Source organism: Macaca thibetana, chromosome 13 (genome assembly GCF_024542745.1).
Source record: "Macaca thibetana thibetana isolate TM-01 chromosome 13, ASM2454274v1, whole genome shotgun sequence".
NCBI lineage: Eukaryota > Metazoa > Chordata > Mammalia > Primates > Cercopithecidae > Macaca > Macaca thibetana.
In genome coordinates this window covers 1,890,470-1,917,884 of record NC_065590.1, presented here as the reverse complement: position 1 = coordinate 1,917,884, position 27,415 = coordinate 1,890,470, and the positions used below count along the sequence as shown (strand labels likewise).

Sequence of the window (27,415 nt, the reverse complement as noted above, 5' to 3'; positions counted from 1 at the left end):
TGAACTTCTTGGATCTCTGGGTTTGTAGTTTTCATCAAATTTGGAAACTTGTCAACACATTTCTTTAAATATTTTTCTGTTCCCTGCCCCTTCTACTTCCTCCCCTCAGGAATCCCATCTAATGTATATTTGGCCACTTGAAATTGTCCCACAGTTCACAGATGCTCTTTTGGGTTTTTCAAAATTCTTTTTTTCCTATGTCTGTCTCATTTTGGAGAGTTTCTATTGCTGTCTTCAAGTCCACTCATCTCTTTTCCTGCAATATCTAATCTGCCCTTGATTCCATTTAGTAAGCTTTTCATCTAACATATTTTCTTCTCTTAAGTTTTCATCTCTAAAAGTTCAGTATGTGTCTTTTTAAAATATTTTCCTTGTCTAGACTTAGCTTTTGAACATATGGAATACAGTTATAACCCTGAGTGATTCTTCTGCCAATTCTAATGTCTGTGTTAGTTCTCAGTCAGTTTTGATTGATTGATTTTTCCACTTATTACGGGTCACATTTTTCTGCTTCTTTTCACGTCTTGTAATCTTTGATTAGATGCCAGTCATTGTGAGTTTGACCTTGTTGGGTACTGGATGCTTTTGTTCTTATACATTTTCTTGAGCTTTGTTCAGAGATGCAGCTATGTTACCTAGAAATAGTTTGTTCTTTTCATGTCTTGCTTTAATGATTTCTTAGGAGGGCCCAGAGCAGTGCTTGATTTAAAGCTAATTATTCCCCATGACTGAGGCAAGACCTTTCCAAGCAGTCTCCCCAGGGACTCATGAATTCTAAAGCTTTCAGGCTGATGAGGACACGCACTGTTCTTGGTCTTGTGTGAATTCCAAGCCCCGTTTCTTCTAATTCTTTCCAACGGCCCTTTCCCCAGACTCAGGTACTCTTCTCACATGCATGAGCTGATCAGTATTCAAATGAATTCTTGAGGGGAACCCTTTGCCAATTTCTGGATTTCTCTCTCTGTGCATCTGTCTCCTCTCTGGTACTTTGTCCCGTGAATTGTAGCTGCCTTGGTCCCTCCGGACCCTCAGCTCTGTCTCCCAAACTCCGGATGTTTTCTGGGCTCCGCTTGGGTTCCTTCTCTGTGCACCAGGGCCTGGAACTCTCTCAAGCCAGGAAGCGAGGGAAACCTAGAGCTCACCTTTTTTTTGCCCTGTATGTCAGAAATCACTGACTTTCATTATTAGTGTTCAGAGTCCTACAAACCATTGATTCATATATTTTTGTCAGATTTTTTTTTCCAGGGAACTCTCATGTCCTGCTCTTGGTAATAAAAAGAGGTTTAAAAAAAAAAAAAACTATCAGTGGCCTTACCTTCTTCTCACCTTCTTTTCATCCCAGGCACCAGACTCATGAGACATTTCTCCCAGCAACTGCCCTCCTGGTCCTATGGATCTGTATGTGCCAGGTGACCTAGAACCAGTGTGCAGAACGGCAGCTGGCTGGATCTCCTCCGATACGCCCCTTCCCTCTCCCGCTGGCCACCTTCTCTCCTGGGGTCTGCAGTCCCTGAGCAGTCAGCTTAGGGGAACAGCTGCTGCCTTCCTAGGAGGCCGTCCAAGCCAGTCTTGCACTGAGCCAGCTTTTGCCTCAGTAACTCTGGGCTGCGGTGGGAACGAGAGCAGGTCAGACACGTGGTATAGACTCTGGGGCCAGATTGAAGTTGCGAAAGCTGAGATGGCTAGCCAATGATGAACGGTCCTGGCCAAACTTTCCTTTTTAAATAGAGATGGTACATTCAAAGAATTCTTTGAAAATTTCTGCTTAGAGTTATTTTGGGTTTTTGTGTGTGTGTGTGTGTGTGTGTGTGTGTGTGTGTGTGTATTAGATTGAAACAAAGGGAACTGATACATCATTGTCCAATATCTGAGGCTTATAACTCATCTGTTTCCTTTAGGAATAACCTCCAAGACCTTCTGTTAACTCTTAAGACTAACTACACCAAACTTAAATACGCCTCGTATTGGTCAGCTTGGGCTGCCGTCACAAAACACCAGAGGCTGGGGGGCTTAAAGGCCAGACATTTATTTTCTCTCTGTTTGAGGGTGGAGGTCCAGGATGAAGGTGCCAGCAGCGCTGTTTCTGATGAGGCTGTTCTTCCTGGTTAGGAGATGGCCACCTTCTCTGTGCTGTCCATGACCTTTCCTCCGTGTGCTTGTGGGGAGAAGGCTCGCTGGAGTCTCTCCCTCTTCTTACAAAGACACCAGTCCTATCAGATTAGGGCCCTCCTTTTATGACCTCATTTGACCTTAATTACTGTTTTGTTGTTTGTTTGTTTTGAGACAGAGTCTCGCTCTGTTGCCCAGACTGGAGCGTAATGGGGCAATCTTTGCTCACTGCAGCCTCCACCTCCTGAGTTCAAGCAATTCTTGTGCCTCAGCCTCCCAAGTGGCTGGATTAAAGGCGTGTGCCACTACACCTGGCTAATTTTTGTATTTTTGGTAGAGATGGGGTTTTGCCATGTTGACCAGGCTGGTCTTGAACTGCTGACCTCAGGTGATCCACCCTCCTTGGCCTCCCAAAGTGCTGGGATTACAGGCGTGAGCCACCGTACCTGGTCCTTTAATTACCTTTTTAACGACCCTATCTCCAAATACAGTCACATGGTGGGGGCTTCACTGTATGAATTTGGTGGGGCACAATTCAGTCCACACACTCCCCCAAACAAATGCCTTAGCAGCAGGCTCCCCATTCTCTTTGCCGGGCAAAGGTGCTGGGTTTTGCCTGGGCCCCCTGCTTGGTGTTCATTTTCTTCATCTGCAGGATGACAGGGGACCATCTGGGTTTTCCAGTGGGTGTCACTACACGTGAGCAGCTCCTCCAGACAAGCCTATTAGGCCCCTCTCAGGAATCCCCAGGGAGCCAACCCTAGCAATGTAACCGCGGCAGCCAGTGCCCTAGGCCCAAGTCAGGACACCCAGTCACAGGAAAAGGCCACAGTCGCCAGGAATTTATCAAGTCACACAGAGCAGGCTTGCCCACGCCTCAACCTCTCTCTCCCTCTACACAAGTCCCCGTCCCCATTTCTCCTCTAACTGCATCCCTTTCCCGGCCGGCCTGACCTCCCTGCTCTCTGCCCACTGCACCTCTGTAACCCAGGAGGCACTGCAGCCTGGCAGTAGTTCCAAAATTAGCTACACACTAGGATCACCTGGGGAGCTTTCAAAAGTCCCAGTGTCATCCCATAGGGATTAAATCAGGATGATTTAATCAGACACCCTGATTACACGGCTGATGGGAGGGAGGCAGACATCAGTACTTTTACTGGTGGACCAGGTTTCGAATCTAGGCTCCATCACTCGTTAGCTGTGTAGCTTTGGGCAAGTTACTGAAGCCAAAATGAAGATAATAGTAGCAGTAGCACCTGTCTCTTAAGATTGTGGCAAATATGAAATGAGTTAAAACGCATAGGTAGCCTTAAACAGTGCCTGAGATGTAAGGTATGTGCGTCTACCAGGTGTGCCCCAAAGGAAACCAGCACCTTACAGAGGAAAGGCCAGGCAGGAGAATCTGTATACCAACTCCCCCAAGTGTGAAAGGGCAAAGAATGAGCTGACGTCAAGCTCCTGCTTGGTGTGGAGCATGCGTCGTTGCATTTCATCTGCACAGGAGTTCCTCAGCATGAAGATTATGATAGCGGTTGTGTGGAAGAAGATGTCTGAAAGAGACAAACTCAGGTGGGTCTAGTGATGGAGCTGGGATTTATAACTGGGTCTTTCTCACCCCTAAACTCACGCCCTTTGTTATGAAAAATGCTTTGCTTTATGAGAAAGAAAAGGGAGAAAATCCTTTGTGTGGTCTCAATGTCATTCATTAGTAAAAATGCAATGAGCTTGTTTGTATGGTGCAGTTGTGGGGCTGGAACACATTAAACACCAAGAAGAGTTTTCATTTACTCAGAATCGGGTAGGTGCTAATTAAATCATGGAAACTAATATTAAGATGAATATAGCCCCACTGCTAGCATTGTTTGTAGAAGTTTAACTAGGCAGGAACGTTTCTGTTCTGCATTTTGGGTTTAAAATCAGACTATGTTTGCTGGCTATGTGACCATGGCCAACGACTTAACCCCTCTGTGACTCAGTTTCCTCACCTGTCAATTGGAGAGAATAAGAAACTCCCCCATAGAGTTATGAGGCTTAAATGAGCTAAATATAAGCCCACCCCTCAGGGCAGCAGCTGACACACAGTATGTGCCCACACTATGGTCATATGTCTGTTACTACCGTTCAGGGAATGCAAATCAGTCTTCCAAACTCCAAAATTTCAAGTGGCTATTCCAACTTAGATGAAAGAGTGCTAAGTGAATACCAGAAATGCAACTGGATTTTAATAATTTCTTTTTAATATTAATAACTCAAACCCCTATTCACACTACTCCTTCCAAGTAAACATTCCACACATTTTCCCCGGCCTGTGCCCCCTTCTGCCGCGAGGTCCTGGACCCTGCTCAAAGAAAACTGATTTAGGCCTTCCCATAGGCATCTGAAAGTGAGTCAGATGGTTGCCTGCACAGACACAGACAGCTTGGACGGGATTTTGTCTGCATGTAAGGGTCAAGGTTAGCCGAGCCGATCACTGAGCTCTCCTCCTGCTCCTCCTCGCTGGAAGAGCACAGGCAACTTGACAGTCTCCCTTGCCCAGCCTTCAGCCAGGCTCCTCTGAACGCTCTTCTCAGCGAGGCCTCAACCTTTGTACTTCTATGCTCATCTCTGCATCGCCCGATTTCAGCAAAAAGCCTCAGTCAGTGTAGCCAGAGTGCCCCACCCTCAGTATCTGATCGCTTGGCTATCCGATCAGCGTCTTCCTTCCCACCGCCCCCGGTGACATCTGATCACACTGGCCTCTCTCCTGCAGGAATCCTGTCAAGCTGTTTAGCCAGAAGCCCTCGTGCCCTAACATCTCCTCTGAACAACTTCCCATCCACCGGCGCCCCCCGCTCCTTCGCTATGAATCCCCACCTGCCCCTGTTGTACTCAGAATTGAGCCCAGTTTTACACGGAGGTCTGGTTTCCCTCAGTATACAAGAGCTTGTCAAGAACCTGCTTTGTTGTTGTGTTGTTGTTTTTGAGACAGAGTCTCCATTGCTAGGCTGGAGTGCAGTGGCACGATCTCGGCTCACTGTGATCTCTGCCTCCCGGGTTCACGCCATTCTCCTGCCTCAGCCTCCCGAGGAGCTGGGACTACAGGCACCCGCCAGCACGCCCGGCTAATTTTTTGTATTTTTTAGTAGAGACGGGGTTTCACCGTGTTAGCCAGGACGGTCTCGATCTCCTGACCTCGTGATCTGCCCACCTCGGCCTCCCAAAGTGCTGGGATTACAGGCGTGAGCCACCGCGCCCGGCCCAAGAATCTGTTTTTACCACTTTACCATCCAGCTCTGGGTCTTGACAATCTCCACATATGCACACATGTGGGCGCGTGGGCACACACAAGCGTGCGTGTCCATGCATGTGTGCGCGTGGCCCTCTCCCCACCCCTCACGCCACACAGCTCTGGCTGCTCTCCTCAGCAGCTCCTCACAGCTGGGCTCTGGAGCTCCCCTGGTCAGGACCAGGAAGCAGCCCCTGGTCCCCAGCTAGTAACGTTTATGAATCTTTTACACCAGTGACCAGAAATAGCACCAACCGCAGTCCACAGCAGCCACGTCGGGTCCGGGAGGCTCGGCCACCAGCCTCTGGATCTGGGCCAGGGTGCTGCAGGCTTCCTCCATCTCTCGCCAAACGAGAAACACGTCCTCTCTGACGCCGGCTCCTGAAAGGGAAGACACAGCGTGAGCGGCCGGCTGAGACAGGCCCGGGGATGCGGCAGCCCGCCTAGCAGGCCTGACACATTGCAGCCAAGTTTCTGGAACATTTCTGAACATCAAATTCTGCTTCCCCCACTAATCTCTTTCTGAGAATCAGAACTGAAATCCCCAAGGAAGTGATATCATCTCAAGAAATCATAAATGCAGACTTTAGGATGCAATCAATCCTTCTAAAGTAAATGTTTGTAGCAGCCGGAATATTTACAATGAATTATTGATAATACCCAAATAAGAGAGGAATAAAAACATTCCAAAGCACCTCAGGCAAGCCAGGATCACCGCTGCGAGGAAGGGAAATGCAATGGCATGTTGTGAAAGCAACAACCCCCAATCCTTTCGCCATGTAGCCCAGGTGTCCTGCTTCTTTGAAACCACAAGTGTAATATTTCCCCTAATATGATAATGATGGCCTGGTCTCCTTTTCTGGGCCTCTGCTGTCTCAGTTAAGGGTTAGGTTTGACTGCATAACACTTTTTTAAAAATGAAGTGGCATCATTCATTTAGATGTTTATGTCTTCCAATCAATCGAAGTCCATGCTGAGGAGAGTGGTTTAGGGCTGGGATGGAGGCTCTGCCCTCATCGAGATCCAGGCTCTAACAGATGAGTGGTTTCCAGAGGTGGGGGCAGGTGGGGCGGGGGAAAGGGATGTGCACTCTGGGGTACGCTGTGCAGAGGTGCACAATGAGGGGTCCTGTCCTGCTGCCTTAACTGTATCAAGGTCAAGGTCCCGGCCGTGCTGTGGTGCTGTGTCACTAAGGGGGACAGCAGGTAAAGATAGATGGGCAGGCCAGGCATGGTGGCTTATGCCTGTAATCCTGTAAAACTTTGGGAGGCCAAGGCGGGCAGACCACTGGAGGTTAGGAGTTCGAGAGCAGGCTGGCCAACATGGTGAAACCCCGTCTCTACTAAAAACACAAAAATTAGCTGGGTGTGGTGGCCTGTGCCTGTAATTCCAGCTACTCAGGAGGCTGAGGCAGGAGAATCACTTGAACCTGGGAGGTGGAGGTTGCAGTGAGCCGAGATCACACCACTGCACTCCAGCCTGGGTGACAGAGTGAGACTCCGTCTCAAAAAAAAAAAAAGAATAGATGGGCATCTCCCTGTATCACTTATTACCACTGCACGTGAATCTACAATTATCTCGAAATAAAAAGGTTAATTTTTAAAATCTTGAAAACAGATCCACACTCTTTCTATCTATGCTCCTCGGTCACTCAGCACATCCTTCTGTCTTCAGCCACCTTATGATTCAACACGGTGTCCTTAGTGCCAAGCAGCAGTCCTGAGCAGCAGGGCCGCTGGGAGGACAGACGCACACCGCCTGACGGAGTCAGTTCCTTCGAGATACCCTGCCCAGAAGGCCCACCTCACAGTTTCATTACTTAGCCGCTGCCAGAGTGGCATCATGCGGCCCCGTCTGGCAGCAAGAGAAACTGAGAAATGCTTTTAGGTGGGGTACACTGCAGCCCTAAGTAAAATCGGGGCTACAGCCTAAGGAGCAAGGGAGGGTATCCGGGTGGCAACTTGGCTGAGGCGTGTTCTGCCGCCAAATGCACCCAGAAGCCCCTTCCTCCCACTTCCCAAGTCTGCATGATAATTCGCCGATGCCCAATATCCCACGACCACGGACGACAGACCACCTCCACTGCACAGAGCACCCCGGGAGCCCAATATCCCACAATATCCCACAATATCCCATGACCACGGACGACAGACCACTCTCCACTGCACAGAGCACCCCGGGAGCCCAATATCCCACAATATCCCACGACCACGGACGACAGACCACCTCCACTGCACAGAGCACCCCGGGAGCCCAATGTCCCACAATATCCCACAATATCCCACAACCACGGACGACAAACCACCCTCCACTGCACAGAGCACCCCGGGAGCCCAATATCCCACAATATCCCACAATATCCCACAACCACGGACGACAGACCACCCTCCACTGCACAGAGCACCCCGGGAGCCCAATATCCCACAATATCCCACAATATCCCACGACCACGGACGACAGACCACCCTCCACTCCACAGAGCACCCCGGGGACCCAATATCCCACAATATCCCACAATATCCCACAATATCCCACAACCACGGATGACAGACCACCCTCCACTCCACAGAGCACCCCGGGGGCCCAATATCCCACAATATCCCACAATCATGGACGATGACAGACCACCCTCCACTGCACAGAGCACCCCGGGAGCCCAATATCCCACAATATCCCACAATATCCCACAACCACGGACGACAGACCACGCTCCACTGCACAGAGCACCCCGGGTGCCCAATATCCCACAATATCCCACAATATCCCACAACCACGGACGACAAACCACCCTCCACTGCACAGAGCACCCCGGGAGCCCAATATCCCACAATATCCCACAATATCCCACAACCACGGACGACAGACCACCCTCCACTCCACAGAGCACCCCGGGGGCCCAATATCCCACAATATCCCACAATATCCCACAACCACGGATGACAGACCACCCTCCACTCCACAGAGCACCCCGGGGGCCCAATATCCCACAATATCCCACAACCATGGACGATGACAGACCACCCTCCACTGCACAGAGCACCCCGGGAGCCCAATATCCCACAATATCCCACAATATCCCACAACCACGGACGACAGACCACGCTCCACTGCACAGAGCACCCCGGGTGCCCAATATCCCACAATATCCCACAACCACGGACGACAAACCACCCTCCACTGCACAGAGCACCCCGGAAGCCCAATATCCCACAATATCCCACAATATCCCACAACCACGGACGACAAAACACCCTCCACTGCACAGAGCACCCCGGGGGCCCAATATCCCACAATATCCCACAACCATGGACGATGACAGACCACCCTCCACTGCACAGAGCACCCCGGGAGCCCAATATCCCACAATATCCCACAATATCCCACAATATCCCACAACCACGGACGACAGACCACCCTCCACTGCACAGAGCACCCCGGGAGCCCAATATCCCACAATATCCCACAACCACGGACGATGACAGACCACCCTCCACTGCACAGAGCACCCCGGGAGCCCAATATCCCACAATATCCCACAACCACGGACGATGACAGACCACCCTCCACTGCACAGAGCACCCCGGGAGATTCATCCACCCAGGGCCCAAGGACTGATCCTAAGCCATCAAGGCAGACTAGGGCAGACCAGAGTTGATGTTTCTGAATTTTAAAATATAGTCAAGAAGGGTAGGGCAGAAAAAAGGGACATCAAAGTTCTAGCCTCTTGAAGTGGACCAAATCAAGTGAGAGAGTATTAGTAGCTGTGTTCCTAAAGGGGCAAGTGACAAGCCCTGACAGAGACGGACGGCTACCACGGCCCTGCGGCCATCAATAGCCCAGGGAGTGAAATGCGATGTGTCCTCAGCTCCATGTTGAAACTCCAAAAATAACACAGACTGCTGCCAAATGCAAACCTTAAGCCCACAGGCCTCTGATCACTGTAAAATCAAGATGGACTGCCAGCTGCTTGCTTCAGTCTGGAGGTGTTAAGTAGCAGGAGTCTCTTAAAAGTTTCAGATGAGTCAAGGCTTTCCTCTAGACTTGTCAATAATATCTTAAGAGGGAGTACACCACAGGGCAGTGTCAAAGGAGAAAGTTCCAAGGAAACCCAGTTGGCTCTTGGTCATCCAGGGACAGGGAAATGGATCTCTGGGACAGCAGTGACCCGGACGTGCTCCCTGTGCAGGCAGTATCTAGGATTATCACTACCCCAGTCTAGTGATCGTGAAGAAGCAGCTACAGACTGCTACATTGGTGATCAGAGAGCAACACAAATCCATCTGATTTGCTTTGCTTAAAAGAAAAAAAAAAAAAAACAGTGAAAAAGAAAGCTACAGAGCAGTGAAAGCATCATGACAATGCACAGGTTTTATTTCAAGTTATTCCTCACGCACTGAGGAAGCACTGCCAGTTTTATCAAGGTCACTTTTAAGGACTTAGCTGGGATCTCAGATAGCCACAGCCAAAGGACTGAGCCCCACTGGAGATGGAAGATGATGGGGGCACAGGAAATCCCACTGTTCTGACCTCCGTGAATTAGAAATTCTCCAGGCTACACTGAGAGGAAACAACACAAAGTCGTATGTATATCTTTTTTTTTTTTTAAATGGATTCTTGCTCTGTTGCCCAGGCTAGAGTGCAGTAGCACGATCTAGAGTCACGGCAACCTCTGCCTCCCAGGTTAAAGCGATTCTTGTGCCTCAGCCTCCCGAGTAGCTGGGATCACCACCACGCCTGGCTAATTTCTGTATTTTTGTTAGTAGAGATGGGGTTTCACCATGTTGGACAGGCTGGTCTTGAACTCCTGACCTCAGGTGATCCACCCGCCTTGGCCTCCCAAAGTGCTGGGATAACAGGCATGAGCCACTGCGCCCAACCAAAGCTGTATGTATCTTCACTGTCAAGGTGGAAGCCAACTAAGGTCTGCCTGACAACAGAAGCTGGATACAGTTCCTCATGGAGACATTCAGGAGACCTAGTGGATTCTCCAACCAGAACGCCTGCCTGCCCAATCGCCCGCCTTGCATGACCACTGCCCTCCCAGACACCTGGTAACAATTTGAAGGCTGGGCACGGTGGCTCACATCTGTAATCTCAGCACTTTGGGAGGCCAAGGCAGGAGGATCACCTGAGGTCTGCTGTTCGAGACCAGCCTGGTTAACATGGTGAAACCCTGTTTCTACTAAAAATACAAAAATAAGCCGGGTGTGGTGGTAGGTGCCTGTAATCCCAGCTACTCAGAAGGCTGAGACAGGAGAATCTCTTGAACTGGGAGGCAGAGGTAGCAGTGAGCCAGGATTGCGCCACTGCACTCCAGCCTGGGTGACAGAGCAAGACTCCATCTCAAAATCAAACAAACAAAAAAAACAAAACAAAAAAAACAATTTGCAGGCTCATGTTAAAATGCTAACATACCTGGGAGCAATGTCACAGTCCGCTGCTGTTCTCATTAGCACCTAGTACTGACTTCTCAGACTGGCTAGTTTGACAAATAAAATGAGACTCAGGACAGGAAGTTTTCACGTCAAGGAGAAGAGTCCACAGGGTGCCTGCTGCCAAACGCCATTTCCCTGTCCAGTCTTCTACATCTCACCTACAGGATAAAACCCGGTTGCCAGAGTCCAGGTCATTAATCTGGTCATTTGGCAAGTAAGTGTTGAGGTCCTCCTCTGCAGTGGGCAGGCCCTGCTGGTGCTGGGGATGCAGCAACCAGGGCCCAGCTCCCTGGGCTGGCATTGAGGTCAGGGTTCAAGGCTCCCATGACACTCCTCTAACACTCTGCACCATGAACCCAGTCAGAGCACTGTCCTCCCAGCCCTGTCCTCTGTATCAGAAGACTGAGCCCTCCGCTGCACTCAGCCCATCCCACTCTTCACTGAAGACACAGTCTTGACTCCACCACCCCAGGAAGCGGTGAGCTGCCTCCTACACCCCCTTCTCAGTCCCATGGAATGAATCAGGGCACCACTGGACTCCATCCTCTTGCTGCCAGGACACGCTCAGGCCATACCATTAGTGAACCTGTCCACGTGTGCAGTTCCGTTCCTGGCTGCCTGGCACTCAGCCTCCAATTCCCAAGAACACAAAGAACCAGGGGCCAGTGATGGTGACATCATTCTGTGCATGACCTTGAGTCCGGTCTAATTTAAGTCAGCCTTCCATGAACACAATGCTTATTTTTAGTAGGCAGCTGCCTACAACACAGCTCGGCACTCGGCAACATGTCCCCGGCCTGCCAGCTGGCGTGGGCTGGGGTCTGCGGCTGTCCTGCGGTGCTCAGGCGCTTGCTGTGTGTGTGTACACAGGCTGACTTTGCCCAAGGCTGACTTTGCCCACTGGATGGTAAACATCTTAAGCGTAGGGACAGTCTCTTTTCTTTCTTTGTATCCGCCACAGCACTCAGCCCAGGTTCTATGTTTTCTGCAAGAATTTCTATCCTTCCTTTTTATGTTTCCTTATTGCATAGAAACAGTTCTGGAGCACCTAATACATTCTTTCCTTATGATTACAAGAAACTCTTCAGAGGGGTATGCAACAGACTCAGATCATCTGAGCACATGGCTATGTCCGAGGTATTCCAGACACTGACAACAACATCCCTTAAGGCATGAAGTCATTTCCTTCCAGGTTTATGCCACAGTAAGTGAGACTCCCCCCAAGTATCTGAAGTACTATCATTTCCAGGACAGGAGGAGAAAAGCAATTAGAAAGGCAGGTGCGGTGCTGATCCAAGGTACGATTCAATGTTGCCCGGGGAGAGGGCAGCCCGGAAACAAGACCACCCTCGGGACCCTTGAGTCCCCGACCATCCCCTCGGTCCCTCTGTGGCTCCTTGCTTCTGGCCCTGCCCAATCCCAGGACTCTCCAGTGAAGAACTGGTCCTGCCAGGCGTGGAGCCTGCGGTCTGCCCGACCCCCAAACTCCTATTCAGTCAGGCAGATTTGAAAGACCTGAATAGAACTAGGAAAAGGCAGTATTTTCAGGAAAAAACAGCACATACTTCTATTTTCAGAAAGCGACATATAAAAAAATAATACACTGAGAGGTGCTAAACACTCCCAGAGACCTAAAATCGCCGTGAGATCTGGTAAAAGGGCCACATTGCATCTATAAAGGGAATGAAAGCAGTCAAATCAGTGGTTTTTGTCGTAATAAAAAAAATGTCCAGTTATTTCTATTAAATTATATGTTAAGACGTTTTGTTGTCGAGAGGTAATTAAACACCTGCCGCTTGATCCGGCCCCACTGCCCTAACCACAGAGGCACAGTGTGGGGCTGGTCTCAGGCCCACCCCATGGAAATTAACCATTCACTGATTTAGAGTGAATATAGAGTCATTTCACCATCTGGATAACCATCTAATGTTTTCTTGGGTCTATGAACAGATATGTTTCACAAGAGCCATTATGTTATCTTAGAAGCAATTTCAAATATGAAGAATGGGGAGCTTGAGCTATCATCTAATATGTGAATGTGGCACCGTCCCCTGGGCCTTCTCTGCCTCTTCTAAATGGCACACTATAAAATGCAAATGTAATGTGGTCTAATTGTCCACAATTCATTTACAAAACCCAAACATAAACCATCACCATTCTCCTCATGGTAAAGAGCAGGTGCTCCCCCAAACTTGGTAAAGAAAGATGACCCCAGGCTCCAGGATGCTACTGGGCTAGTAGACCATAAAGACCCGGCAAGGGGACAGAGAAACAATATCTAAGGAACAGATACAAAGATGTTCATCGACAAAGTTTAGTGGACTAAATCTATTCTACTTAGGGTAAGTGATACCATTTATAAGACATCAACTGAGGGGTAAATGTTTATTGACTTGTAAATTCAGAAGAAGTTTATGAGCTTCCTTTAGAGCAAATTTACACACAAAAAAATGAGGTTTTTTTTAGCTTTTCCATCCCAGAAAAGGCCCGAACCTCTTTCTGTTCGAAGGGATCTACAGTGCACAAAAAGAACAAAGACGGTGGCAGGGCTGCTCCCTGATTTCCCATCAACCAACTCTGAACCACAAAGAGCAGGGCTAGGACTATGGTCACTGGGGAGGAACCCCGCACTGGCATCTGCTCAGCCTCTGTCCTCAACAACGGCCCTATCTTTGTGAGGATGGTTGTGTGGATGGGCTACTGGGGGCTGGATATCATTCACATAGATGGGTCTGCTCCCAGCTCTGCCAGGTCATTCAGGAATGAGCAAGTTCTGGGAGGCTAATTATCTTCTTCAAACTCAGAAGACATGGACTTGGAAACTAGGAAGCCAATGCTTTAAAATATTCCCTTCTCAGTAGGACAATCTACTCGGAGAATCATCATCCACTCATTTATTCAACGACACCCCATCAATGCCAATTATATCCAGACACTGGAAATACAAAATGAACAGGAAACCGTCCCAGCTCCAAGGAGGCCTTCACTCCAGTGTGGTCTTCCCAGAGTGTGGTCCTCAGAACCTGTGGCAGATGCCTCTGAGATGCTTGTCAGTGCAGATTCCTAGGCCCCACCCCAGACTCATTCTGAGGGTGGAACCCCAGGGAGCTATATTCTTAAAGGGTCCCAGTAATTCTTTGCAACAAAAAATCTCAAAGCTTTAGTCTAAGACGTGAGAGAGGCATGTAAATAAATTGTCACTCTCCAAAATATTCTTGGAGAAAAACAAAGTTGGGTGATTTCCAGGAGCAATATCCTCATGCCTGGATGTCCCTATTTCTGCCCTACAGAAATGCTCAGAAAAGAAGGCAGCACTCCCTTTCCCCTGCACAGTGCTGGGAACTCCCGACACCATCTTCTAATACCCACTCCAGGCCACCTCTCATTCCTATCTTCATAACATTCTACTCGTTCTAAGTGTCACTTATTTTAGATGTATGTTATAATGGCTGCTTCCCGCTGATATACGGAGGAGAAAGAGGGGACAATGAAATTTCACTAGGTATCTACTATGTGCCAGCCACTGCGCTGGGCACTTAAACACATGACCACATTGACTCACAATTGCCTCAGTCCAGGTCATCACCCCCATTTTACAGATGAGCACACCGAGGCTCAGAGAAATTTCTCCAAGGCCACACAATTAATAAGTGGTGAGGTCAGGATTCAGCTTCAGGACTGTTAGTCTCCAAAGACCCCCACTGCCACACTGGAACACTGGCCTTGGGTGTCCTGGAAAATTCTCATGATACAAGATCTATGTGAACAAACCCATCTGTGGTGTGTTGGTCACCGTTAGTTTACCCTCAAGGCGCTTAAAGACTTATCTCTTCCTACGTCTGAAACTACCCAGTTTGTCATTCGGATGCAGGTGGTGATGGTGGGTGAGCTGTGTCCCCAAGGTCAGGACCTCCGGTGACATTCTGATGAGCAGTGACACACCTGCTGGCTCCGCAGTGATCTGCCTGCGTTGGAATCGGTCGTCACCCACAGGGATGGCCCCCGCCAGCCTATCAAGGCCGAGAGTTCCCGCTGGGCTTCCATTATCTGGAAGTTTGTCTTCTTCATTAAACCGTGACTTCCTTGAGGACAGAACTACGTTTATCTGTTTTCGTACCCGCTCTCCCTGGTACCTTCCTGACACCTGGTTGAGACTTCCAAACAGGCTTTTCCAGAACACAGGTCCCTTGAGAAGAGAGGCCTCCTTTTTTCATCATTGTATCCCCAGAGCCCAGCACAGCACCCACCTTGCAATAGTAAATGTGACATGGATCTGTCACCCTGGAATCAGAGCCATCACCCTAAAATCAGAAATTCAAATGCAATCGGAAATCTACACTGGCTCTTTTCCCTGGCAATTCAATTTCATGTTTAAGAGTTTTGAGGGGTTTCTCTCTGCCCCATGTGTTAGGTGAAGCAGGATGCCTGGATCCCCTTGATTATTTCAGCACAATTCTAAGGAGTTGACTGTGCTGGCTGACCTAAGACCCAGGCTGAACCCACCTCTGCCCAGTGTCAAAAGGGCTCCGATGAACAAGACGTAGTATAGCCAGGAGCCTAGAAAAAAACTAGGTACACCAAACGTAAGCCCAAGACGGGAGTGGGAACAGAGGGGTTCCCTGGGCTTAGGGGCTTACTCTCCTTAGCTGGGAAAACAAGATCTGCAGACACCTCAGATAAAAGCGTGCACTAAGGGAAGAGGACAAGGTGCAGGTGGACATTTCTTAAGCTAATTGGGATCCTGCAGTTATGGTGGGAACAACAACCCCTAAATCATAAGGCAGAAGCAAAAATGACATTCTGAGAATATGGGGCTCCCCGCTGACTGGGAACCTTGTCTTTCATTCCTTTCAAATCTCCTCCTACTCAACTCTAGTAAGTTTCAAAAGTACACAGGAGATGTTTAATAAATGCTTGTTAACTAACCAGAGGGCTGTGTCAGAGCAGCAGAAAGAAATCCTGCTGGGCTCAGTGGCTCATACCTGTAATCCCAGCACTTCGGGAGGCTGAGGCAGGTGAATCCCTTGAGACCAGGAGTTTGAGACCAACCTGGCCAACATGGTGAAACCCTGTCTCTACTAAAAATACAAAAATTGGCCAGGCTTGGTGACAGGCGCATGTAATCCCAGTTACTCGGGAGGCTGAGGCAGGAGAATCGCTTGAGCCCTGGAAGCAGAGGTTGCGGTGAGCCGAGATTGCATCATTGCACTCTAGCCTGGGTGACAGAGTGAGACACTGTTTCAAGAGATTTAAAAAGAAGAAAGAAAAAAAAGAAAGAGAGAGAGGGAGGGAGGGAGGGAGGGAGGGAGGGAGGGAGGGAAGGAAGGAAGGAAGGAAGGAAGGAAGGAAGGAAGGAAGGAAGGAAGGAAGGAAGGAAGGAAGGAAGGAAGGAAAGAAGGAAGGAAGGAAGGAAGGAAAGAAAGGAAAGAAATCCAAGGCGGCCCATTGTTACAAGGGGCAGGACTTTGGAGGTAATTAAAGTCTCTCAGCCTTGTCAGTCGCAACGTGGCAACAATTTTGGATGCACAGCTGCATCCACTGAATTCAACTGAATTTTAGCGAGAAGGAAAGAGACTTCTGAAAGAATCTCCTGCCGCCAGTAAGCCATAAACAGGCACCAATCAGTGCTTCTAAATTAAATTGGAGATTTTAAAAACAAAGAAGCAATGCCAAGCCTAATTGATGGGCCAATACCCTCTAAATAGCTAATTAGAGATCACAGGTGTCTGCCAGGAAAAGGACTTGGTTATTTTTCCCTTTAAGCATAACAGCCTGAATGTATCCTTATGTAAATAAAATTCAGTTTCATAATATTTAGTCTTAGTTCATGCATTTTTCTCCACCAACACAAAAAGTACAGTTTCTGAAGGTAGAATCAACCACAGTTTTACAGCTACAATGATTTTGGACTTAAGAATAATATTGGTAGAGTATAGTAGCTGTTCTAACGACATTTGCCAGGAGTACTGGACACAAATAAAAATACTCTCAGAAAAACATTACCTTTTGCTATTACCTAATATTTATTCTTTTGATTCATTCATTGCAGCCTTTCTCTTGTCCCATAAGCAAAATATGATGGTGAGCAGAATGAGAGCTGTGTGATAGTTCTAAACAATGAGCAGGGGCTGGCCAGAGGGCTGTGCTGAGAAGAGATGAAGCCAGGTGAGTACAGGCTAGAGCGGAGAGCAATGATGGACTGATTAGCGATGCTTGCCGTGAGTGGGGTAGGCCTAGAAGTGTAAGGGTGAAAGGTATGCCTTGTTGTCCAACCCTGATCTACCAAACTGTGAGAGGGTTCTGTGTTGTTGGTACTTTGGGTTGTATACATGAAACCACCTTAAAGTTAAAACTATGCACCAACTGTTTGCAATGTGTCTCTTCTCCCTTGTGTATAAAGTACAAAGCTCTGGCTTGAAGTGATAGCGTGGAGTTCTGACCACGGCTTTCAGCCCGGGTGCTCATCCCACCGCCAGGCTCCTTGTATTTCCACATCTGAGAAGCCTGACATCACACCATCTCAGAGAAGTCCACTGTTCGCTCCACTGCTGAGCCTAGGTCCTGAGCTAGAGGCATCAGTGCCAAAATCGTTTACTTTTTTTAGCCTGATGCCGGGACCTCAGGGAAGATATTTACTCTAATGTAATTTTACTAATCCATACTTCCTATTTCAGTTTAATTAAATTTTCAAGGATATACAGGAAGAGAACCAAAATAAAAGATGAAGCCTCCTCCAAACCCAAGAGATCAGAAGTCTTTTTCTTTGCTGAAAAGGAGTCCTCAGACCACTAAACAGACTCCCTCCTCCTGGGCCCACAGGACCTTCATAACCTAAAAAGCAGCTGCTCAGAAGATTGGGCCTGTCCCTCTTAAAGACACAGTCCCTGGAGAGCTTTAGCCAGCAGTTAAAGTTCCTTCCCAAACACCAGCAAGCCCAGCCCGCATCCGGGACAATCCATACCTCCATGAAAGCTTCTGAGAATTGAAAATTACCATGTCCAATTTATAAATATTATTGCACCATTTACACTTCTTACAGAGCTCAGTCTGACAACAGAGAAGTAGGTGAAATTCACGCCCAGAACAGACCCCCTGGCATAACCCTACTTACCACTGAGTCAGATTCTAGTTGTGGTGGAGGAAGGACAGGCGCTGCTGATTTCCTCTAGAAAGGCCCCTGCGGCCTCCTCCTAGGATCCACCTTGATAAATGGACGCATTTCCCATAAGAACAAAGTTTAACAGTACAGTTTTCACTTCCTTGTTCCAAATTATAATTCACCCATCGTTATGCATGCAGACAAACTGGTTACTATCATGACCATTACGAAAAATGCTCTTTGTGACACAGGCTGCTAAATCCTTTTGGATTATTTCACTTTCCAGAACCAATATCTACAATAAAAGCCCACTTGGAATCCCAAGAAGAAAAAAAGGAAACTACCGTTAATGGAATGTCAGTTTTGCGCTAGATATTTCCACGTGTGTCGTATGCTTTAATTATCCCAGAAACTACGGGGTAGATGTTATTATTCCCATTTTTATCAATGAGGAAACATAGCTCAGAGAGATTAGGTAACTTGCCCAAGGTCACACAAGTATTTAGTGGCAAAACTCAGATTTGAATCCAGGTCTGATCCCAAAGTTGATTCACTTTCCAGCAAACACTGTCTCCAAGCCAAAAAAGGAATCACAAAAGAACAAAAGATTGTGAGGGCGTACATTACTGTTCATCGAACGTTCACTTTCCTCCCCACCTCCGTGTGAGTGGAGTAGACCTCCCCAGCCATTGCTGTAGGACATGATCATGTGACTGGCTCTGGCCAATTGGATATGACATGAGCAGGGGTCTTATATGTAGCACACAGCAGGCCTCAGCTCGTGCTCATGCAATGCATTCACCACAATAAGAATAAACCCTGGACTGCTGGGCACGGTGGCGCACACCTGTGATCCCAGCACTTTGGGAGGCCGAGTTAGGCGGATCACTGAAGGTCAGAGACCAGCCTGACCGACATGATGAAACTCAGTCTTTGCTAAAAACACAAAATTAGCTGGGCATCATGGCAGGTGCCTGTAATCCCAGCAACTCGGGAGGCTGAGGCAGGAGAATCGCTTGAACCCGGGAGGCAGAGGTTGCGGTGAGCCGTGACTGCGCCACTGCACTCCAGCCTGGGCCACAGAGAGAGTCTCCATCTCAAAAAAAAAAAAAAATTAGCACTAAAGGAGAGTCCATTCTATGTTAATCAAACTGCAGGTGACATGTAGACCTGTGATCAAGAAATGATGGCTGACATTTTTCCAAATTTGATGAAAACTGTAAACCAACAGGTACAAGAAGCTCAGCAAACCTCGAGTGCAAGATATATGCCATCGAGTGGCGAGAGGACTCAGTGGAATGTTTTGCTCTTGAAAAGGTGAGAAGCTTCAGAAGGCAAACGGAAATAGAAAGGAGGCAGCAGGGAGGATGTATGTCGGTCCTTCCTCACTCCCCAGAGAGTCAGTGGCATCTGTTAAAATCACACCTACAGACTGTCAAAGGATGGTGCGGAGAGGAATCGAATTTTAGAATAGATAGTTTAGAATAGAATTTTCTTCCAGACTAACGTGGGGAAACCAGACACCATGCAGGCAGGCACAGGATCCCAGAGGGTGATGGGAATAGAAGGGTATGCCTCCTGCTCTAGAAGTTCACAGAAATTGGGCAAAAGGGTCTTTAGACACCACCAAGACATGGAATCAAGGTTAGAGGCAATTTCACTTGATCCCTAGGGGGCAGGCATCACCATCGCATCAGGGCCACCTCTGCACACATGCTCAGCGGGCTCCTGACTCAGCAGGTGCTGTGAACCTGAGTCTGCTCCCTGTCCTCTGCCTTCACATTCTTTATAGTCAAAGAAGAATGACCACAAACTCCTGAAGGGCAATTAAAAAAAAAAAAAAAAGGTAAAATGTAACGCGCTACCTAATGCACCCCCTAAGCAGCTCACGCTGTCACTGTCAAAACACTGGGAAAAGCTTTCCCCCGCCTGGAAAGAGCAGTCCTGGAAAAACAAACACACAGAAAAAACTTTAGGGAGAAATCCCTCCAAGCAATTAATGTACCTATAGGAATCTAAAGCAAGCACAGAATCAATAAATAATTTTACAGGAAAATACATCTATTTTTGCCTTTACAATGAAGCAAGAAACTAGATAGAATTGCTCTCAGTCTACAACTACTTTTTGTTTTCCTCAGAAGAAGCATTGATATAAGGAACTATCCTAAAATATGAGGTTTAAAAGTTAATAATAATTCATATATAACTAATTTATTTGCAGATACCATTACAATGTATGTATCAAACCCATTATAAGAAATGAAGATTCATACAAATATCTACTTACCAATGAGTATCAAACAACAAAATTAAATGAAATCAGAACCTGTAGCAATGCGTCTATCTATTTATCCAGGCTTTAGTAATTTAGGTTAGAGCAGTCCAAAGTCCTTTGAAAACTTTCAAAAACAATTATAGCTTTTTAAATCTCCAATTGATAATTGATAACGAGGCGGGGGAATAGGGTCTGGAGGCAGGGAACCTAAGGCCAGTTCTCAGTGACTTCCTAGAACTAAATCAAAAGGAAAACCCCAACTTTCCACGCCTAAGTAACAGAAGAACCAGAGGTACTCCCTTTGCAAACCCCACCCCCTACACACCTTTTCTGCCTGGCAGATGGAAAATTGAAAGTACCTTTGATTGGCTGCTTTCCACAATCAATCAGATGTTTGCATAAGGTGTAACCTTTGCAACTTCATGTCAGCCTCTGACTAGTTTCTTTCCACAACCAATCAGACTGATTGCAGGCCACTACTTCATTTGCATGGGGTGTATACCAAGCGGCCAATGAGAAACCTCTTGAGGGTATTTAAACCCCAGAAAATTCTGTAACTGGGCTCTTGAGCCCCTATGCTCAGGCAGCTCACACCCTATGGAGGGTACTTTCATTTTCAATAAATCCCTGCTTTTGTTGCTCCATTTTTTTCCTGGCTTTGTGAGTTTTGTCCAATTCTTTCTTCAAAATGCCAAGGACCTGGACGCTCTCCACCAGTAACAATAATATTATTGTTGCAAAATTGTAAAGGCTTTAATACACCAAAAAGCAAAGCTGCAGTAAGCAAACTGCTGATACAGCTCAATCTTTTTTCTTTCAAAGTGTATCACTGGAGCTAACCAAATTATGTCAATAAACCAAGGAAGAGAGAAGAAAAATGTATTTGGAGCAAAACCCAAAAAGCTTAGCATGTCAATAAATATTATGAGAAAAATAGTGTGCCTTGAATAAGACAGCACAGAAACCAAGCACACGTGCACTTGCCTTAGAAGACTCAGTCTGGCAAACGACATTCAAAGTGAAGGTTTATTTGGATAACATGAAGCCCATTCTTCACATCTACAATAAATATACAGAGTAGGTAGAAAAACAAATTATACTCAAATGGTCATGACCAACCTCAGACTAGAAAGAGAAAGAGCCCTGAAGCATAGCAGATGGTCCAGGAGCAAGTGTCATATAGAAGAATATAATATATTGCAAAGGGTGACACAGAGGTCAGTGGAGAAAGAAAGGGTGCGTGAGTGGTGTGAAGGCAGTTGTTACATATTTTAGGGAAAATCCATTTATATTCCCACATCACACCATACTTCAAAATAAATCTAGAAGGACCAAAACAATTTTTGCTTTTGTTTTAAATTCAGGCCATAAAGAACCAAAAGGAGAAGAAATACAGTTATGAAGGAGCTATAGGATTTATAGATTAGAGTTACTGTGCAAATTTTATGGTTGCCTATAAAAAATAGCCAAAATGAAAAGGAACACAATGATCAACATAAATTATCCATATGTAATACATCAAAGGCTGTTCACATGATGTGATAAGAAACACGAGACCCCCACAAGGAAAAGGGTAACAGACAAACAGGCAGTTGACTAAAGAAGTTAACAAATCCAAAAATGTTCAACTTCACTACTTTTAACACTAATTGACACTAATTTCTTAATCAAAGAAATTCAGATGGAAACAATCAGATACTATTTTTATGCTAATTCAGGTTCTGTGAAATGGGTGTGAGTTGTATTGTCTTAAAATACTTTTTGGAAAGCAATTCAGCACGAGAGATTACCCCACAATGTTCAAATATTTTGGTTCAGTATTTTCACTACTAGAAATCTATTTTTTTTTTTAATCTAAACTACAGAAGTAAATACACCACACAAAAGATAAGTACAGTATGATCTCTAACAGCAAAAGAAGATTGAAATTACCCAAATGTCTAATAGGAAATGACTGACAAAACTCTAATATATGACTTTAATGAAGTATTCGATATTTTTAATGTCAACTACAAAAATTTTATATTTTTTGATTTAAAAAATCAAGTGGGAAAATACTTGATTCTATATTAAGTAGAAAATTCAATATTCAACTTGTACAATAATATATTTATGCTTTAATTATTTTTAAGTATATAGTGAGAAGACTGGTAGGAAATATACCAAAATATTCAATGGTGCAAATATCTGGATGGCAAGAATGTTTCTTTTCCTTTCTTCTCCGTATTTTCCAAATTGTCTGTACTATGTCTGGAGAGTACAATATAGTCAGGTGCTCCTGACAGCCTCGGTTCAGACCCCCAGCCTCATACAAATGCGATAATGTATGCACATTTCTTGGTTCCCTGACCGGGAAGCGAGGTAACTGACGGAGGGCCGAGGCAGCCCCTTAGGCAGCTTAGGCCTGCCCTGTGGAGCATCCCTGCGGGGAACTGCGACCAGCCTGAGTGACCGGATCCAAAGAGCCCTCCCAGGTAGGCAACTGCCTCATCAGAGCAGCACCTAGCAGGCCCCCGCAGAGGATTAACACAGTGGCTGAACACCGGGAAGGTCCAGACCTCTGAAATTTGGTAAGACTGGTCTTTGGAACTTGCCCCACTCCATTTGAGTGTAAGTGTGGCCTGATTACCCACAGTGTGCCTGGATTAGCATTTTGTTCTGGTTTTGACTTGACTTGAATTGCTCAATACTTTGGTTTTGACTTGGCTTAAATTTCTTGATACTCAGATTTTGAATTTCGTGGCATTCTGATTTTGGTTTGGTATAAACGATAAAAGTGTGTGTGTGCCCTCTTTACCCGTTCTTTGTTTTGTGGTGAGTGTGTGTGGTGTGAGTGTGGCATTTTGTCTTGAGAAAATATGGGTCAGGTGCAAAATAAGCCCACCCCACTAGGAACTGTTGAAAATTTTTAAAAAAGGAAAAAAAGGAGGGAGGCAGAATTTATATAAAAAGAATGTCACATGGTAAATTCTTGTCTTGAAATAAATTAACTAGTTGTTTAAAAAAAAGTTTGTAATAAGTCAAAAAGTTGAGACATGTCAAAAAAATTGTCTGCAAAAGTCATAAAAGAAAACAGGTTAAAAAATTTTTATGCAAAAACTGTTGTATAATTTAAAAGTAATAAGGCCTCCTGAGTACTACTGAAGAAACATAAAAAAAGTAAAATACACCTTTGGTAAAATGATTATAAGGAGGCATAAGAATGTGGATTTTACGCCGGGCACGGTGGCTCCCGTCTGTAATCCCAGCACTTTGGGAGGCCGAGACGGGCGGATCATGAGGTCAGGAGATCAAGACCATCCTGGTTAACACGGTGAAACCCTGTCTCTACTAACATACAAAAAATTAGGTGGACGTGGTGGCGGACGCCTATAGTCCCAGCAACTCAGGAGGCTGAGGCAGGAGAATGGCGTGAACCCGGGAGGTGGAGCTTGCAGTGAGCCGAGATTGCACCACTGCACTCCAGCCTGGACGAAAGAGCGAGACTCCGTCTCAAGAAAAAAAAAAAAAGAATGTGGATTTTGACCTACATTAAAAGGTTAAAAAATTATTGTTTTGAAAGTTTAAGCAAGTTTTAAAATGTTAGTTGTAAAAAAATTCTGTGTGTAAACATATTAGCTAAAATTAAAAAGGTATTATCCAGTTTTTCTGTGAACTGGGCATTAAAATAAAAATACAACAGGTTTTTCTTAAAGCATCAACCTGCTCTTTAACAAAAATTATAAAAGGTTAAAAAGAGTCTATAAAATCTTACCTTATAGGCAAACATGAAAAATTGGATAAATATGTCTACAAGTTTTTATTAAAATTAAGTTTAACATTAATAACACACTAATATAAAGGTAAAATTTAGCTTATCTGGTATAAAAATCATACAAGAAGCATTATTAAATATAAAATGGTGTTTAGCTTTCTTTGGTCTAAAAACTAATAAAGATAGGTGCTAAAGGAAACATTCATTTTACTAGAGGATCATAGAAGTTAAAGACTTAAACTTTGGCAATTAAGACAGCATACCAAGATGCAAATGCCTGGTTAAAACGGATCAAATATTCCATCTTCACGTTAAACAAAAGCAGTTGTTATGCTTGTGCACATGGCAGGCCAGAGGCCCGGAGAAGGTGGTCCTCCAGTCAACCAGGCGTGGACTGCATGGTAGCTCTTTTCCAGGATTCTACAGCCTGGAGTAATAAGTCATGCCAGGCTCTCTCTACTATATCCCAAAGTCCCTGCGGGTCAGCCCCCGAGGGCCATCCAGCTTCCATCTCCCAACAGTAAGTTCACTTCGTGTCTCTCACGTCAGGGAGGAGACTTAGCATTCCTTGGAGACCTGACGGGATGCAGTGAGCTTAAGAAATTTCAAGAGCTTATCAATCAGTCAACCCTTGTTCATCCCCAAGTGGATGTGTGTGGTACTGTGGTGGACCTTTACTGGGCACTCTGACGAATAACTAGAGTGGCACTTGTGCTTTAGTCCATTTGGCTATCCCTTTCACCCTGGCATTTCATCAACCAGAGCAAAATACTAATACTAATACTAATACTAATAATAATAATAATAAGACATCATAAAGTGAGAGAAGCCCCTTATAGGTCTTTCAACTCTCACATCTATTTAGATGTAATTAAAGCCCCGCAAAGAACACCAGATCAATTTAAAGCTTGAAATCAAATAGTTACAGGATTAAAGTCAACATTTTGGCAGATGACAGTCAATAAAAATGTAGACTAAATAAACTACATCTATTACAACCAACAGCAATGAGCTTCTCATGAGTTAAAAAGAAAAACTCATGTCGGCCCCAGCCCTGAGGCTACCTGACCTGACAAAACTCTTTACACTCTATGTGTCAGAAAAATAAAATAAAATAAAAAAATGGCAGTTGAAGTTTTAACTCAGACTGTAGGGCCCTGGCCAAGGCCAGTGGCCTCTCTCTCAAAACAACTAGACAGGGTTTCCAAAGGCTGGCCCCCATGTCCAAGGGCCCTGGCAGCAATGGCCCTGTTAGCACAAGAAGCAGGTAAGCTAACTCTTAGGCAAAACCTAAACATAAAGTCCCCCCATGCTGTGGTGACTTTAACAAATACCAAAGGACACCATTTGCTAATAAATGCTAGACTAACTGGATACCAAAGCTTGCTCTGTGAAAATCCCCGCATAACCACTGAAATTTGCAACACCCTAAACCCCACCACCTTGCTCCTGGTCTCAGAGAGCCCAGTTAAACATAACTGTGTAAAAGTTCTGGACTCAGTTTATTCTAGTGGGCACAACCTCCGAGACCATCCTTAAACATCAGTAGATTGGGGGCTGTACGTGGACGGGAGCAGCCTCGCCAGCCCCTGCAAAGTGACTCTGAAGAAGACGACAAGCCCTGCTCCAGTCACACCCGGAAGCTGACTGGTCCACGCACGGCCGAAGCATGAGGAAACTCATCGCGGGACTCATTTTCCTTAAAATTTGGACTTGTACAGTAAGGACTTCGACTGACCTTCCTCAGACTGAGGGCTGTTCCCAGTATATACATCAAGTCACTGAGGTAGGACAAAAGGTTGCTACGGTCCTATTATTTTATGGTTATTATAAGTGCACCAGGACTCTAAAAGAAACTTGTTTGTATAATGACACCCAGTACAAGATATGTAATCCGGGAAGTGACCAGCCCGATGTGTGCTACGACCCCTCTGAACCTCCCATGATCACAGTTTTTAAAATAAAATTAAGGACTGGTCCTTTTCTAAGTAACACAAGTAAAGTAATAGCTAAAACAGAAAAAAGAGGGGTCCCCAAAAATGTAACCTTAAAATCTGACACCTGTGCCGCTATGAATAATAAGCAGCCTGGGATGGGATGTGGTTCTGTAGATTGGGGAAAAAGTTACACAGCAGAAAATAAGTGTATCTGTCAAGAATCATATTTATGTGAGATGTGTCAATACTGGTCTTATGTCATTTGGGCTACTTAAAAAAAATAAAAATAAAAATAAAAAAGATCCTGTTTAGCTCCAAAAAGGAGAAGGCAGCTCCTCCTGTACGAGTGGAAGCTGCAACCCCTTAAAATTAATAATTACAAATCCCCTAAACCCAAGGTAAAAAAAAAAAAAAAAAAAAAAAAAAAAGAACATGTATCTCTGGGCATCAAAAAAAAAAGGACTAGGTCCTAGAGTAAATATCTTAGTAAAAGAGGAGGTTCGTAAACTCTCTCCAGAACTAGTATTTCAGACTTTCTATGATAAACTAAATGTGCCAGTACCAGAGACTCCAGGAAAAACCAGAAATTTGTTTCTGCAATTAGTTGAGCATGTAGCCCAGTCTCTAAATGTCACTTCATGTTATGTTTGTGAAAAAAACTGTAATAAGAGATCAATGGCCACAGGAAGCCCGAGAATTAGTTCCTGCAGACCCAGTTCCTGATGAATTTCTGGCCCAAAAGAACCACCCTGACAATTTTTAGGTTCTAAAATTCTCAATTATTAGACAGTATTGCAGAGCTAGAGAAGGAAAAGGATTCACTGATCCTGTAGGGCAGCTTAATTGTCTTAGGCAAAAGCTGTATAATAGTACCACAAAAACAGTCCCACCCAGAATTCCACCAGGACTAGACTGCCCCCACCGGGTTATACTGGATATGTAGACATAGAGCCTATGCTAAGCTGCCTGACCAGTAGACAAGTGGTTGTGTTATTGGCACTATTAAGCCATCTTTCTTCTTACTGCCCATAAAAACAGGTGAACTTCTGAGCTTCCCTGTCTATGCTTCCCACGGAAAACAAAGCATAGCCATAGGTAATTAAAAAAATGATAAATGACCTCCTAAAAATCATACAATACTATAGGCCTGCCACTTAGACACAAGATGGCTCATAGGAATACTGGACCCCCATTTACATGCTCAACCGAATCATATGGCTGCAAGCTGTTTTAAAAATCATCACTAATAAAACTGGTCAAGCCTTGACTATTCTGGCCTGGCAAGAAACTCGGATAAGAAATGCTATCTATCAAAATAGATTGGCTCTTGACTACTTGCTAGCAGCTGAAAAAGAGGTCTATAAGAAATTTAACCTTACTAATTACTATCTACACACAGATAATCAAAGGCAAGTCGTTAAAGACATAGTTAAAAATATGACAAAACTGGCACATGTACCCGTGCAAGTGTGGCACAGACTTAATCCGGGAGCCATGTTTGAAAATTAGTTCCCAGCACTAAGAAGATTTAAAACTCTTAT

At 45.7% G+C, this 27,415-nt stretch overlaps 2 protein-coding genes across 2 annotated transcripts in view; one reads left to right on the top strand and one right to left on the bottom strand.

Annotated features, from left to right (window-relative positions):
- VWA3B (von Willebrand factor A domain containing 3B) overlaps nt 1–27,415 on the bottom strand; it is a 250,393-nt gene that overhangs the window by 162,358 nt on the left and 60,620 nt on the right. Inside the window, 1 exon segment of the mRNA XM_050755024.1 lies at nt 5,630–5,755. Coding sequence (XP_050610981.1) covers nt 5,630–5,755 — 126 coding nt within the window.
- Nucleotides 15,620–27,415, top strand: part of ANKRD39 (ankyrin repeat domain 39) — a 745,852-nt gene continuing 734,056 nt past the window's right edge. The window contains exon 1 of the mRNA XM_050755168.1: nt 15,620–15,623. The gene's annotated coding sequence lies outside the window, so the exon portion shown is untranslated. The remainder of the gene's footprint in view (nt 15,624–27,415) is intronic.